Source organism: Rhinatrema bivittatum, chromosome 1 (genome assembly GCF_901001135.1).
Source record: "Rhinatrema bivittatum chromosome 1, aRhiBiv1.1, whole genome shotgun sequence".
In the NCBI taxonomy this organism is placed as follows: Eukaryota; Metazoa; Chordata; class Amphibia; order Gymnophiona; family Rhinatrematidae; genus Rhinatrema; species Rhinatrema bivittatum.
This window is the reverse complement of record NC_042615.1, coordinates 432888530-432904621: the sequence shown is the minus strand read 5'-3', so window position 1 is coordinate 432904621 and position 16092 is coordinate 432888530. Positions and strand designations below refer to the sequence as shown.

General features: G+C 42.6%; 1 protein-coding gene across 2 annotated transcripts in view; it reads right to left on the bottom strand.

Annotated features, from left to right (window-relative positions):
* LOC115092963 (zinc finger protein 567-like) overlaps positions 1-16092 on the bottom strand; it is a 1005854-nt gene that overhangs the window by 972198 nt on the left and 17564 nt on the right. For both annotated transcript variants that reach the window (XM_029604491.1, XM_029604483.1), the window contains one exon: positions 2610-2723. In XM_029604491.1, coding sequence (XP_029460351.1) covers positions 2610-2723 — 114 coding nt within the window. The remainder of the gene's footprint in view (positions 1-2609; positions 2724-16092) is intronic.

Sequence of the window (16092 nt, the reverse complement as noted above, 5' to 3'; positions counted from 1 at the left end):
ATTGAAAAGGGGATGAGATAATATGGGCATCAATTTCCTGACTTCAGCGCTACAGCTGATGGATGTCTGGAGAATTTTATATCCAGAAGAAAGAATTTTACATTTTTTTCTAATCCTCACAGTGTTTTTTCTCATTTGGATGCCTTTCTTATTTCCAATTTGGTCTTTTCTCATGTTACAGCTGATAATATTCCTGACAACATGCTTTCTGATCACTCTATTTATCTCTCTGTCTGTTTCCTGTGGTCACAGAGGTGCTTCCTGACCGTGGAGTACCAAAAGGTTACCTTATATTTTCAGCATAGTAAGTAGACTAAGCAAATGATAGGTACTGAATTTAAAGAGTATCTAGCATTGGCTTTGTCTACTTACCATGCTGAAAACCTACAATCTGGCAATAATAAGGTAATCTTTCAGGAGGCAGGAAAAGCAGTACTAAGAGGCCAGATTATTGCCTACGTAGCACAGAAAAAGCAAAAAAGTGATACTTGCATTTTGAATTTGACCCAGAGTATTCATTTGCTAAAACAGCAACATATGCAAAATTTGTAACCTATCATTAAAATCATCCATTGTACCTGAAGACTGGAGGATAGCTAATGTAACCCCAATATTTAAAAAGGGCACCAGGGGCGATCCGGGTAACTACAGACCGGTTAGCCTGCCTTCAGTGCCAGGAAAAATAGTGGAAAGTGTTCGAAAGATCAAAATCACAGAACATATAGAAAGACCTGGTTTAATGGAACAAAGTCAGCATGGCTTTACCCAAGGCAAGTCTTGCCTCACAAATCTGCTTCACTTCTTTGAAGGGGTTAATAAACATGTGGATAAAGATGAACCGGTAGATGTAGTGTAATTGGATTTTCAGAAGGCATTTGACAAAGTCCCTCGTGAGAGGCTTCTAAGAAAAGTAAAAGGTCGTGGGATGGATGGCGATGTACTTTAATGGATTGCAGGCTAGTTAGAAGACAGGAAATAGAGAGTAGGATTGAATGGACAATTTTCTCAGTGGAAAAGCGTGCTTTTCTGTATATTTATATATGTTCTGGAGAGGAGTGCGACAAGTGAGGTAATCAAATCTGTGGATGATACAAGGTTGTTCAGAGTGGTTGTGTCACAGGCAGATTGTAATAAAATGCAGGGGGATCTTGTGGGACTAGAAGATTGGGCATCCAAATAGCAGATGAGGTTTGATGTGGATAAGTGCAGGGTGATGCATATGGAGAAGAATGGCCCATGCTGTGATTACACGAAGTTGGGTTCCATATTAGGGGCTACCACCAGGAAGGAGATCTAGGCGTCATGGTGGATGATACATTGAGGTCATTGGCTCAGTGTGCTGCGGTGGCCAGGGAGGCAATCAGAATGTTAGGAATTATTAGGAAGGGAATGGTGAATAAACGGAAAATGTCATAATGCCTCTGTATCGCTCCATGGTGAGACTGCACCTGTGCAGTCCTAAGCGCTGCATCTCAAGAAAAGATATAGTTGCGGTGGAGAGGTTACAGAGAAGGGTGACCAAGATGATAGGGTGAATGGAGCAGCTCCCCGTGAGGAGAGACTAGGGAGGTTGGGGCTGTTCATCTTGGAGAAAAGACAGATAATGGGGGATATGATAGAGGTGTTTAAAATCATGAGAGGTCTAGAATGGGTAAATGTGAATCGGTTATTTACTCTTTTGGATAACAGAAGGACTGGGGGGCACTCCATGAAGTTAGCATGTAGCACATTTGAAACTAATGGAGAAAATTATTTTTCACACAACGCAAAATTGAACTCTGGAGTTTTTTGCCAGGGGATGTGGTTGGTGCAGTTGGGTTTGAAAAAGGTTTGGAGAGGTTCTTGGAGGAGAAGTCCATTACCTGCTATTAATCAAGTTGACTTAGAAAACAGCAACTGCTATTATTAGCATCAGCAGTATGGGATAGACTTAGTTTTTGGGTACTTGTGGCCTGTATTGGCCACTACTCATCTCCTCAAACATCGACTACTGCAATTCCCTACTCATTGGACTACCGTTCTCCAACATCAAACCACTTCAAATCCTACAAAACTCAGCTACCAGAATCCTCACAGGCACAAAAAAGAATGAACATATAACCCCCATACTTATATCACTTCACTGGCTGCCAATACAATTCAGAATACAACACAACACAGGATGCTGGGCTTGATGGGCCCTTGGTCTGACCCAGTATGGCAATTTTTTATATTTCTTAACTATGCAGGAAGCTGATAAAATCAAGCTAATAGAAGCTAGAAAACAATTCTACAAATTGTTAAGACCAGTGAGCTCATAATCAATCTATTTTCTATAAATTTAAACTGTATAAATTTGGCAATAAGGCTGGAAGGTTGCTAGCAAGATTAGTGAATAATGATGGCTCATTAAGGGCAGATCTTCCTCTTGTTTGATGATCATTGAGAACACAGACTTTACAATTGGAAGGCCTGTGATAGAAAACAAAATGTCTAGAAGGATTCACCCAACACTTGCTAATATTATTATATTAGGGAACTGATTTTAAGCCTCCAAATGTTTGATGTTAATGACCCCTCTCCTATGATTTGAAAACACAAAGTCCTTTAAATCCAGAACATTTACTTACTAATGGTAGGATGGTCCATGTTTTCTTTTCCTTCCAGCTCACAGTGTTGAGTGAAATATTTCTCATCTTCCTTTTTAATTTTGAATATTACATCAGGATTAAGAATTGAATAATCTGCCAATAAAACAGCAAAATTACATTTTACAGTAGAATTTCTGGGGATTTCATTGTTTCCTATTATTATATCTTAAACACCACCATCTTAAACTCAACATGGCAAAGACAGAGCTCCTTATCATTCCCTCCAAGCGCACCACCCCTCTTTCTCCTTTCTCTGTTTCTGTGGATTACATGGTCGTCATCCCGGTCCCATCAGCCTGTATCCTTGGAGTCCTCTTCGACTCCTCCCTGCCCTTCTCTATGCATATTCAAAACGCTGCTAAAACGTTTCGTTTCTTTCTTTATAACATTATCAAAATCTGTCCTTTCCTTTCTGAACAGACGGCCAGAACCCTTATCCACTCTCTCATCTCCTCCTGCTAGTCTATTTCAACCTGCTGCTAAAGGTCTCCCGGCAAGCCATCTCTCTCCATTGCAATCTGTCCTAAATTCAGCTGTGTGACTTATCTTTCGCCAAAGTCGCTATGCTCACATATCCCCTCTTCTGAAGTCACTGCATTGGTTCCCTATTCACTCCTGAATACAGTTCAAGCTCCTCTTTCTTACCTACAAATGCTTTCAATCTGCAGCACTTTACTACCTCTCTTATCTCTCTCTACACCCCTCCTCATGTTCTCTGCTCATTGGATAAGTCACTCCTATCTGTGCCCTTTTCCTCTACTGCCAATTCCAGACTCCAGGCTTTCCACCTGGCTGTGCCGTGTGCTTGGAATAGTCTTCCTGAACTAATGCATCATGCTTCCTCTCTTGCCATGTTTAAATCCCATCTAAAGACTCACCTTTTTATCCCCAATTACTGCAGACGAGATTTTAACGACCTTTAAAAATATGGCTGGAGGGAAAAGCCCAGGTCCAGATGGCTTCCCCATCGAGTTTTTTTTTTTTTTTTAATTTATTTTTTATTATTTTTCATCAATGTTTACACATCATGAAACAGGAAAATAAATGATATCATATAGTAAATAAAAAGGAAATACAACTCCACTTTTGTCACATAAAGAAAATATACTACTATTCATTTATTTGTATGTCTCTTTATAACCCATAATAGGGGGGAGAACACTAGAAACATAAAGAATTATCCAGATATTAACATTCTGAATATAATATAGGAGGAGGAGTTATCATTATCTTTTAGGCTTCAGTCTCTGATCTTGATACTTGATTTTTATCTAAAAGAAAAGTTTCTAACTGTAAAGGATCTATAAAACCAAATTTTTTCCCTTGGTAATTAATCAAACAGAGACATGGGAACTTCAAGAAAAAAGTTGCACCCATTGCTAAAACTTTACTTTTCAAGGACAAAAAGCTTCTCCTCCTTACCTGAGTGGACCTAGCCACATCAGGGAAGATTTGTACTTTATGTCCACAAAATAGCAGGTCCTTAACTGCAAAGAATTTCTTAAATAATTTCTCTTTATCCTGTTCTGAAATACAAGAAATAATTAAAGTTGCTCTATTATTAATCTGGTCCATCGAATCTTCTAAGAAGGTCGATATACCAGGAGAGGAAGGATTTTCCTGAACATTTAGATTACCAACAGTTCTAGAAGGTTTTCTAGGTAAATAATATAACTTAGAAAGATTAGGTATATCTTCCTCTTCATATGATAAATTTTCTTTCAAAAATTTCTTAAATAACTCCCAGGATGAGAGAAGTCGAGTTTGAGGAAAATTTATAATTCTCAAGTTCTTTGCCCTAAATAAATTCTCAAGATATTCCATATCTTTATGTGTACCCAAATCCCCATCGAGTTTTATAAAGCATTTGCAGATCAGATAGTGCCACATCTACAGATGCTGTTTAACTATGTATGTACTCCTGGGGTGGATGTGGGCACTCTAACTGAAGCGTTAATAGTTCCGATATACAAAAAACCAAAAGACCCTTTACAATGTTCTTTGTACAGGCCGATCTTGTTGATTAATGCAGACATCAAACTCTTGGCGAAAATAATGCAACTTAGATTAGAAGACATCGTACCCGACTTGGTCCACCCAGAACAAACGGGATTTATTAAAGGGCGCATCTCTACTAACAATACGAGGCTTCTATTCAATATCTTTTATATTGCCAGTAGAAGAAGGAATCACATAACAACCAAAATTAAGGAATGATATTACAAATTATTAACTCTAAGACGACTAAAACCACTCCTATCTCCAAATGACTTCAGAACGGTACTGCAACTACTCATCTCCTCAAACACTGACTCCTGTAACTCCCTACTCATTGGACTACCATTCTCCAACATCAAATCACTTCAAATCCTACAAAACTCAGCTACCAGAATCCTCACAGGCACAAAAAAGAATGAACATATAACCCCCATACTTATATCACTTCACTGGCTGCCAATACAATTCAGAATACAACACAAATCACTGACAATCCTACACAAACTTTTACACAAGAAACAAACTGACCAAGCAGGCCTCAACTTTACTCCTCATAACCCGCAATGAAACCTACGATCTAACAACAAAGCCCTACTAGAAATCCCCTCCATCATAACGGCACAATGCACCACAACCCGCGAAAGAGCATTCTCCATCGCCAGCCCCGATCTCTGGAATAACCTTCCAATGGAACTAAGACTACAACCCAGCCTAAAAACATTCAAGAAAGACCTGAAAACATGGCTCTTCTACAAAGCTTACCTAGACATACAAGGAAAACCCAACAACCCACCAACAGACCTCTAACCGAACCAAAACAGAACCTGATCCCCCAAACAACAGGCAATTTATCACCCAAGAATGCCAAACACCAACATTAACCCGACATTCATCTACTACCCAACATGAATACCTACCTTGACTTTCTCACCTTCTACTTTTCAATTTGGGGCGGATTTTCAGAGTCCTGCTCGCGTAAATCCGCCCAAAACCGGGCGGATTTACGCGAGCAGGGCCCTGCGCGCCGGGAAGCCTATTTTACATAGGCCTCCCGGCGCGCGCAGAGCCCCGGGGCTCGCGTAAGTCCCGGGGTTCTCCGAGGGGGGCGTGTCGGGGGGGCGGGCCCGGTCATCGCGGCGTTTCGGGGGCGTGTCGGCAGCGTTTTGGGGGCGGGTACGTGGCCGCGCCCTCCGTACCCTTACCCTCCGGGAGGCGTAAATCCCCCGACAAAGGTAAGGGGGGGTTTAGACAGGGCCGGGCGGGTGGGTTAGGTAGGGGAAGGGAGGGGAAGGTGAGGGGAGGGCAAAGGAAAGTTCCCTCCGAGGCCGCTCCGATTTCGGAGCGGCCTTGGAGGGAACGGGGGTAGGCTGCGCGGCTCGGCGCGCACCGGCTATACAAAATCCATAGCCTTGCGCGCGCCGATCCAGGATTTTAGTGGATATGCGCGGCTCCGCACGTATCTACTAAAATCCAGCGTACTTTTGTTTGCGCCTGGAGTGCAAACAAAAGTAGGCTATTCGCGCGCCTTTTAAAATCCGCCCCTTTGTCTTTAGCTAATCAGACTTGTAACCTAATCCATTTATTATCAATGAAACACATATGTAAACTGTCATAGATTGTATAAAACATGTAAACTGTTGTGATGGCGATACCGAACGACGGGATACAAAACCCAACAAATAAATAAATAAATACATATCCATGGACGCGGATAAAGCCTTCGACCGTGTCTCCTGGCCTTTCATTTTTGCTGTGCTCACCCATTTACAATTCCCCGAAGTTTTCATATCCTGGATCAGGGTGTTATATACAGGACCAAGAGTGCAGGTGTTATCTGGAGGGATGGTTTCTGATTCTTTTGATGTTGAGAGGGGCATGAGAAAGGGGTGTCCCCTCTCACCAATACTTTTTGATTTAGTGATAGTACCTCTAGCGCAGGCAGTTCAGATATCCCAGCAAATACACGGTTTTACGATGGGTGGGGATCCCCATAAAATATTTTTGTACGCTGATGATAACCTTTTTTTTTTGACCAATGTATCAAGTTCTATTGCAGCGCTGTGTCAGCTACTAGATTTATATGGTTCTCTGTCAGGTTACATGGTTAATTACTCCAAATCCAAGATAATGCTTATTGCAATGAAAAATCAAAATGTACAGGGCATTGATCTCCTGCAGAGAGCCCACAACGGGTTCCAGTACCTGAGAATATGGATCTTTAAGAATTTTTCCAGTCTGTATAAGGACAACTATGCTCCAAGACTGGTTACAATCCGCAAAAATTTAGAACATTGGAGGCAATTGCCTATATCCTTACTAGGCAGAGTAAATGTAAAAATGACAGTCCTACCTCGTTTAATTTACTTATTTATGCACCTGCCCTGTGATATTCCTCTCTCAGTATTTTGCTGAGCATCAACCTGGTGTAGCAGGAAAGGATCCTGTAGCAAGGACCTGCTCTTCAGTTGATGCACTATCCTTTCGTACCGAGGATATCTCCCCAAGGCCCTACTATGACGGCCGACCTAACTCTTCCCTACTGCCCAGGAGGGAAGAGTTAGGTCGGCCGTCATAGAAGGTGATTCGATTATTAGGAATGTAGACAGCTGGGTGGCTGGTGGGCATGAGAATCGCCTGGTAACATGCCTACCTGGTGCGAAGGTGGCGGACCTCACGCGTCACCTAGATAGGATTTTAGACAGTACTGGGGAGGAGCCGGCTGTCGTGGTACATGTGGGCACCAATGACATAGGAAAATGTGGGAGGGAGGGTCTGCAAGCCAAATTTAGACTCTTAGGTAGAAAACTTAAATCCAGAACCTCCAGGGTAGCATTCTCTGAAATGCTCCCTGTTCCACGCACAGGTCACCAGAGGCAGGCAGAGCTCCGGAGTCTCAATGCGTGGATGAGACGATGGTGCAAGGAAGAGGGATTCAGTTTTGTTAGGAACTGGGGAACCTTTTGGGGAAGGGGGAGTCTCTTCCGAAGGGATGGGCTCCACCTTAACCAGGGTGGAACCAGACTGCTGGCGCTAACCTTTAAAAAGGAGATAGAGCAGCTTTTAAACTAGAACAAAGGGGAAAGCCGACAGTCGCTCAGCAGCACATGGTTCGGAGAGAGGTATCTTCAAAGGATACTAATGATGCATTAGAATTAGGGCATCCAATAATTAGAAAAGTAGTCCAAGTGCCTGTAACTAAAAACTCACCTGAGCTAAAAAAATTCTAACTTATCCCTATCAATTAAAAAGCAGAATGAAAATACAAACAAAAAACAAACTTTGAAATGTTTGTATGCTAATGCCAGAAGTCTAAGAAGTAAGATGGGAGAATTAGAATGTATAGCAGTGAATGATGACATAGACTTAATTGCCATCTCAGAGACATGGTGGAAGGAGGACAACCAATGGGACAGTGCTATAACGGGGTACAAATTATATTGCAATGACAGAGAGGAGCACCCGGGAGGCAGTGTGGTGCTTTATGTCCGGGATGGCATAGAGTCCAACAGAATAAACATCCTACATGAGACTAAATGCACAATTGAATCTTTATGGGTAGAAATCTCTTGTGTGTCGGGGAAGACTATAGTGTTAGGAGTATACTATCGTCCACCTGGTCAAGATGGTGAGAATGACAGTGAAATGCTAAGAGAAATTAGGGAAGCTACCCAAATTGGTAGTGCGGTAATAATGGGAGACTTCAATTACCCCAATATTGACTGATAAATGTATCATCAGGACACGCTACAGAGATAAAGTTCCTGGATGGAATAAATGATTTATGGAGCAATTGGTTCATGAACCGACGAGAGAGGGAGCAATTTTAGATCTAATTCTCAGTGGAGCACAAGATTTGGTGAGAGAGGTAACGGTGGTGGGGCCGCTTGGCAATAGTGATTATAATATGATCAAATTTGAATTAACGACTGGAAGGGGGACAGTAAGCAAATCCACAGCTCTCATGCTAAACTTTCAAAAGGGAAACTTTGATGAAATGAGAAAAATAGTTAGAAAAAAAACTGAAAGGAGCAGGTACAAAAGTAAAAATTGTGCAAGAGTCGTGGTCATTGTTAAAAAATACCATCCTAGAAGCACAATCCAGATGTATTCCACACATTAAGAAAGGTGGAAAGCAGGCAAAACGATTACCGGCATGGTTAAAAGGGGAGGTGAAAGAAGCTATTTTAGCCAAAAGATCTTCATTCAAAAATTGGAAGAAGGATCCAACAGATGAAAATAGGAAAATGCATAAACGTTATCAATGTCTTACATTTAACTTGCCAAGACAAGCTAAGAGAGAATTTGAAAAGAAGTTGGCCATAGAGGCAAAAACTCACAGTAAAAACATTTTAAAATATATCCGAAACAGAAAGCCTGTGAGGGAGTCAGTTGGACCGTTAGATGATCGAGGGATTAAAGGGGCACTTAGAGAAGATACGTCCATCGCAGAAAGATTAAATGGATTTCTTTACTTCGGTGTTTACTGAAGAGGATGTTGGGGAGGTACCCGTACTGGAGAAGGTTTTCATGGGTAATGATTCAAATGGACTGAACCAAATCACAGTGAACCTAGAAGATGTGGTGGACCTGACTGATAAACTGAAGAGTAGTAAATCACCTGGACCGGATGGTGTACACCCCAGAGTTCTGAAGGAACTAAACAATGAAATTTCAGACCTATTAGTAAAAATTTGTAACCTATCATTAAAATCATCCATTGTACCTGAAGACTGGAGGATAGCTAATGTAACCCTCATATTTAAAAAGGGCTCCAGGGGAGATCCGGGAAATTACAGACCGGTTAGCTTGAGTTCAGTGCCTGGAAAAATAGTGGAAAGTGTTCTAAACATCAAAATCACAGAACATATAGAAAGACATGGTTTAATGGAACAAAAAGTCAGCATGGCTTTACCCAAGGCAAGTCTAGCCTCACAAATCTGCTTCACTTTTTTGAAGGAGTTAATAAACATGTGGATAAAGGTGAACCGGTAGATGTAGTGTACTTGGATTTTCAGAAGGCATTTGACAAAGTTCCTCATGAGAGGCTTCTAGGAAAAGTAAAAAGTCATATAATAGGTGGCGATGTCCTTTCGTGGATTACAAACTGGCTAAAAGACAGGAAACAGAGAGTAGGATTAAATGGACAATTTTCTCAGTGGAAGGGAGTAGGCAGTGGAGTGCCTCAGGGATCTGTACTGGGACCCTTGCTTTTCAATATTTATTTATTTATTTATTTAGCATTTTTATATACCGATGTTCTCGATACAAATATCAAATCAGGTCGGTTTACATAAAACAAAACAAAATAAAATAAAAAAAATATATATATTTATAAATGATCTGGAAAGAAATACGACGAATGAGGTAATCAAATTTGCAGATGATACAAAATTGTTCAGAGTAGTTAAATCACAAGCAGATTGTGATAAATTGCAGGAAGACCTTGTGAAGCTGGAAAATTGGGCATCTAAATGGCAGATGAAATTTAATGTGGACAAGTGCAAGGTGATGCATATAGGGAAAAATAACCCATGCTATAGTTACACAATGTTAGGTTCCATATTAGGTGCTACTACCCAAGAAAGAGATCTAGGCGTCATATTGGATAACACATTGAAATCGTCGGTTCAGTGTGCTGTGGCAGTCAAAAAAGCAAACAGAATGTTGGGAATTATTAGAATGGGAATGGTGAATAAAACAGAAAATGTCATAATGCCTCTATATCGCTCCATGGTGAGACCGCACCTTGAATATTGTGTACAATTTTGGTCGCAGCATCTCAAAAAAGATATAATTGCGATGGAGAAGGTACAGAGAAGGGCTACCAAAATGATAAAGGGAATGGAACAGCTCCCCTATGAGGAAAGACTAAAGAGGTTATGACTTTTCAACTTGGAGAAGAGATGGCTGAGGGGGGATATGATAGAGGTGTTTAAAATCATGAGAGGTCTAGAACGGGTAGCTGTGAATCGTTTTTTTACTCTTTCGGATAATAGAAAGACTAGGGGGGCACTCCATGAAGTTAGCATGTGGCACATTTAAAACTAATCGGAGAAAGTTCTTTTTCACGCAACGCACAATTAAACTCTGGAATTTGTTGCCAGAGGATGTGGTTAGTGCAGTTAGTATAGCTGTGTTTTAAAAAAGGATTGGATAAATTCTTGGATGAGAAGTCCATTACCTGCTATTAATTAAGTTCACTTAGATAATAACCACTGCTATTACTAGCAACGGTAACATGGAATAGACTTAGTTTTTGGGTACTTGCCAGGTTCTTATGGACTGGATTGGCCACTGTTGGAAACAGGATGCTGGGCTTGATGGACCCTTGGTCTGACCCAGTATGGCATGTTCTTATGCCCTAGTGAGTTTCCTCTGGCAGGGGAAACCACCTCGGTTAAAGTATTCGGAATTAATTAAACATAGGAATATGGGAGGACTGGCCCTACCGGAATTTAAGTGGTATTTCCTAGGCCTGCCGTCTGTTCTGCTTACGGAAATGGGGAGGGGTTGACCCTTCACCAGCATGGTTAAATTTAGAAAGCAGGCTGCAAGAGGGTGCAGTCTGGCATCTCTCCTGTATATGCCCCCCATCTCGAATACCCTCAGGTCTGCTCTACGAGATAATAACATTGTGGCACATACTTTACAGGTTTGGAGGCTAGTTCAACGCCTTATAAAACTGCCCACGCGCTCTCACTCATATATGATTCCACTATGGGATTACCCACAGCTTTCACAGTGTACATTCTCTCCTGATATGACTGAATGGGATACAAGAGGTTTAAAATACCTGGGTCAATTGGTGGAAGATAAGCAGCTAAAATCTTTTACAGACTTGGTGGAGGAGTTTCAAATATCGCCCCTCCTCCAGATATTTATATATGCAGTAATGTAAAGATATTGTTAAAGAAACTAGAGGTCAGAGCAATTCAGGAGGAGTGTAATGAGGTAGCGGGTGTGATATGTTGTAAACTGCGGGCGAGGCATTTAATATCTGTCATATATGTTTCAATACGGGCTGGGTCTGGAGTGCATGAGATATTGAATGGTCTGATTCAGACTTGGAACACTGAATTGGGAGTGACCTGGGAGAGTAGAGATTGGAAAATAATTTGGAAAAGATCTGGCAAGATAACTATATGTGGGAAGAGTCAAGAATTATTATTTAAATTATTACACCAACTATATTACACTCCTATGCATTTAGCCCAATTCAGTGCTGTGGGAAAAGAATGTTGGAGAGGTTGTGGTTGCAATGGAACGTACATGCATATGTGGTGGTAGTGCAGCCAGGTCCAATCGTTTTGGGCAGAGATTCAGACCCATGTTGAACATATTTGTCATCCGCGATTATTTTTGACTCCCGCCCTGGGGTTAATAGATTGGTGGCCCAATAGATCTGATATGCGTGGACGTCATAAGTTGGTTGACTACCTATTGCACGCAGCTCGCCTTACTATAGTACAATTCTGATAACAATCACCAGTGGTAGAGTGTTGGAAAACGAAGGTAGCGGAGATTGCTGACCTTGAGAAACTGACTAGTATGCTAAATGATAAAATGGATCACTGTGATATGGTCTGGAAAACTTATTGGGATTGGAGAACTCAGGATGTCATGGCTGGGTAAAAGGGATGTAATATTTATGTACTCTGGTTCATACTTGCTGTATGTATTGGCGGATGGTCACACTGTCTGTATGTTACAATATTTTGTTTTATTGATCCTTTACTGTATACACTTGCACAATTCTAAATAAACAGTTTAAAGACCCACCTTTTTGAGATTGCTTTTAAATCTGATTGCCTGCTTTTAGTCTTGTTAACTAACTTTCTTTTCCTTTTAACTATTGTCCTGCTTTATGAAATACCCCAAGTCTCATTCTTGTATGTATGTCTTATTAGATTGTAAGCTCTGCTGATCAGGGACTGGTTTTTTTTGTATGTTTGTACAGCACTACAAGTCATGTAGCGCTTTAGAAATGGCGCGCTCCGACTCAGAGTCAGCCGCCGGCATGGCTCCCATGTGGCCCTGGACGCCGCCGATCCTCCTCCAGCAGGCCTCTCTCTAGGCACATGCGGCTCAGCTGGCCTCTTAAAGGGGCCGTAGCGGGAAACCTCGGTCCGGCCCCAATGGATGACATCAGGATTGAGGGGTATTTAAACCCTGTCTCACTTCTCAGTTCTTCGCCTTGGCAATAGGTCCATCTCCTCAGAGTGCTATAAACATAATTGTAACACTACGAATAGTGAATTTTACCCATGAACAGTACCTTACTAGTACATTTGGTCATGACCTACTCCACTAAACAATTGATTGTCCTTAATGATATATTGTAACCAAACCTTTAGCGACACCTGTTAGAATGTACTACTGTACGCCCTCACCTACATTAATTTATGTGTTTACATGTAAACCGTTGCGATGGTATATAACTTAGCAACGGTATAGAAAAGATTTTAAATAAATAAATAAATAAATAAATAAATAGTTGCTGATCCTGATCACTTCAGTTCCTGACCTCTGCTCCTGATTCTGCTCCTGATCCCTGTTCCGGTGGTTCCAGTTCCTGTGTTCCTGCCGCTCCTGTGTTCCTGTTTCTGTGCCTCTCCTCGTTCTCAAGTTCCTGCGTTCCCTTCCTTGGCTTGATCTCCTGGTTCTGACTTCGGCTTGCTTCCTCGACTCTGCTTGACCGCTGCCCACCTTGAACCCTGGCCTAGTATCTCGTCTCGCTCGTCTGCTTCCTGCCCCGGACCTTTGGATTGGATCCTCGTTTTGCACCTTCGTTGCCAGCCACGACTCGTACTCCTGACTTCGTCCCTGCCTGCCGCTGCACCAGTCCTCATCGAGGCGACCTGCACCTAAGACCTGCCGACCCTGGTATCCAAGGGCTCAACCTGAGGGGAACGAGGACTGGTATAGGTGAAGCTCCAGCTGGGTTGTCCTCACCTGCTCCGCCTACCAGTGACAAGGACCACTGGGGACCACCCCTTAGTGGTAGCACCAACTCTCGTCCTGGGCCAAGGGTCCACAAACCCAACAGAGAAAATTTCAGTTCAGCCCAGCCAGCCATTTCAGAGATTACCTTCACCCAATTGATAAATTTAGGTATTTCTTGGAATTTATGTTTTTTTCAGTCTGTCTCCAAAAATCACAGATTACAAATTCATCAGACACTATTGCATGATTTCTGACACATATCTATATTATATGTGTGTGTGTAAATATATATATATATATTTATATCTCTCTATATTTTTAAAATTTATTTATGTAATGCAACAGTACAATAAACAGAAAATAGTATTAAACATTCAATAAAACAAACAATAAAAAATTGATTGTTGCTTCAATTTATTCTATTACCCTTCTGAGAAGGAACACTAATACCAGACAGATAGACATCCAAACATTCTCAACACAAAGTCCAGTTATTCAGAGACATCCAAACCCAAGTACAATCAATTATCTGCACCTGACTTAGAAGTTTATGAGGAAGCTTTGAGTCCAGGTCTTCAATATTTTCCATTCAAGCATACGAGAAAACTAGATCTGTGGGGGTGGTACAATATCTTGTATTCAAAATTGCAATGTAACCAGTTTAGCTAACAATAAAGCTATTAGATAACAGCTTTAACTTAAGATGTCCCTTAGAAAGGGGTACCGCACAGGATATATCTTCCAAAAATAAAGGTTCTCCCAAAATGAGAAATTACTACTTTATTTATTTTAAAACTTTTCTTTACTGTTGCTAAGCTAAATACCATGACAACGGTTTACATGTAGGCACATATTTAATGTAGGTAAAAGTGTACTATAGTACATTCTAACAGGTGCCGTCAAAGGTTCGGTTACAATATATCATTAAACTTACCTGATATTTCCTTTTCTTTAGGACAGTCAGATGAATCCAGAACAAGTGGGTTATGCACCTTTACCAGCAGATGGAGATGGAGCAAACTGAGATCACAATATATATATCCCTGCAGTGACATCAGCCTGCCAGTATTCTTTTCAAAAGCCAACAGTGGACAGACTAGCAAAAAACTTGATTAAAAACAGAAAACCATGTCCTTACTCAGCCAACAGGAAACACTGAGCTTGGACAAGAAATGTATTAACACTAGTCTAGTGACTGGACTAACATTTACCAGTAATCCCTGTAACACACAGTCACACAAAGGACCATAGTGCAAGCATTCGGCAGCCAAGGGAGGGAAGCTGGATTCATCTGACTGTCCTAAAGAAAAGGAAATTATTGGATAAGTAGTAATTTCTCATTTCTTAGCGTCCAGTCAGATGAATCCAGAACAAGTGGAATGTACCCAAGCTACTCCCTAATAGGGCGGGAAGCTGCCCACAATCCTGTCAAAACTGCATGTGCAAAGGCTGCATCCTCTCGGGCCTGCACATCCAGATGATAATACCTGGAAAATGTGTATAAGGAGGACCACGTCGCAGCTTGGCAAATGTTGACAGGAGATAGCAACCTAACTTCCGCCCATGACACTGTTGTGTTCCGTGCCTGTGGCCGTCCACGGACGCGGTCCCCTATCTCGCCATCCAACCACGGCGGGGCTGACCACCCCGCGCTGGGCCCGGCACCTCTGCGCGAGTCCCCGGGCTGACCGCCGGGATCGAAGCCGCTCCTGCTCCTCCCTCGCGGCCGCCACTGCTCTCTTCTGCGGCCCGGATCCAAGATGGCCACCGCCATCCCTAGGCGCGAGGCCGCGCCACTTAATCGGATTTAAAGGGACCTCATCCCTTTAAGCGGATTCAGCTGATTCCTATCCACGGAGTCATAGGAAGTATAAAGGGAGACTTCCTCTGACCATTCCTTGACTTGGCAACGTCTCCTGTGAGCTTTGTCTAGTCTGCTTGCTTCAGTGAGTTCCAGCGTCTTGATCCCTTGTACCAGTTCGTCTTGATTCCTGGTTCCTGACTTCAGCTCGGCTAGCGGTGATTCCTGGTTTTGACTTCAGACTGGACAGCGGTGATTCCTGGTATTGACTTCGGACTGGCAAGTGGTGATCCTCTGGTGCTTGACCCCGGACTGGTGAGCGACATTCCTCTGGCTCTCGACTTCGCACTTCCCTCTGATCCTCGCCTCCAAGGGCCCACCTAAGTCCCAGCGGCCAGGGTCCCTACGGGCTCCTCCCGGGGGGACCTCGGGCTTCCAAGGGTGAAGCTCCAGTCGGCCCTTGCACCATGCGGTACCTGCTTGATCTCTCAAAGGTCCACCTAAGCCCCAGCGGTCCGGGTCCCTATGGGCTCCTCCCAGGGGGACCGCGGATCTCTAGCGGTGAAGACTCATCTTCTCCTCTACGCCACGACTCTACATTCACTCCCAGCGTCTCGCCTGTCCCCAGTATCGAGGGTCCACCAGTCATCTTCGGTTCCTACCTTGCCACCCGAGAGAACCCTTGGGCCTATCCCCAGGGTAACCCATCCTCCCGTCGGC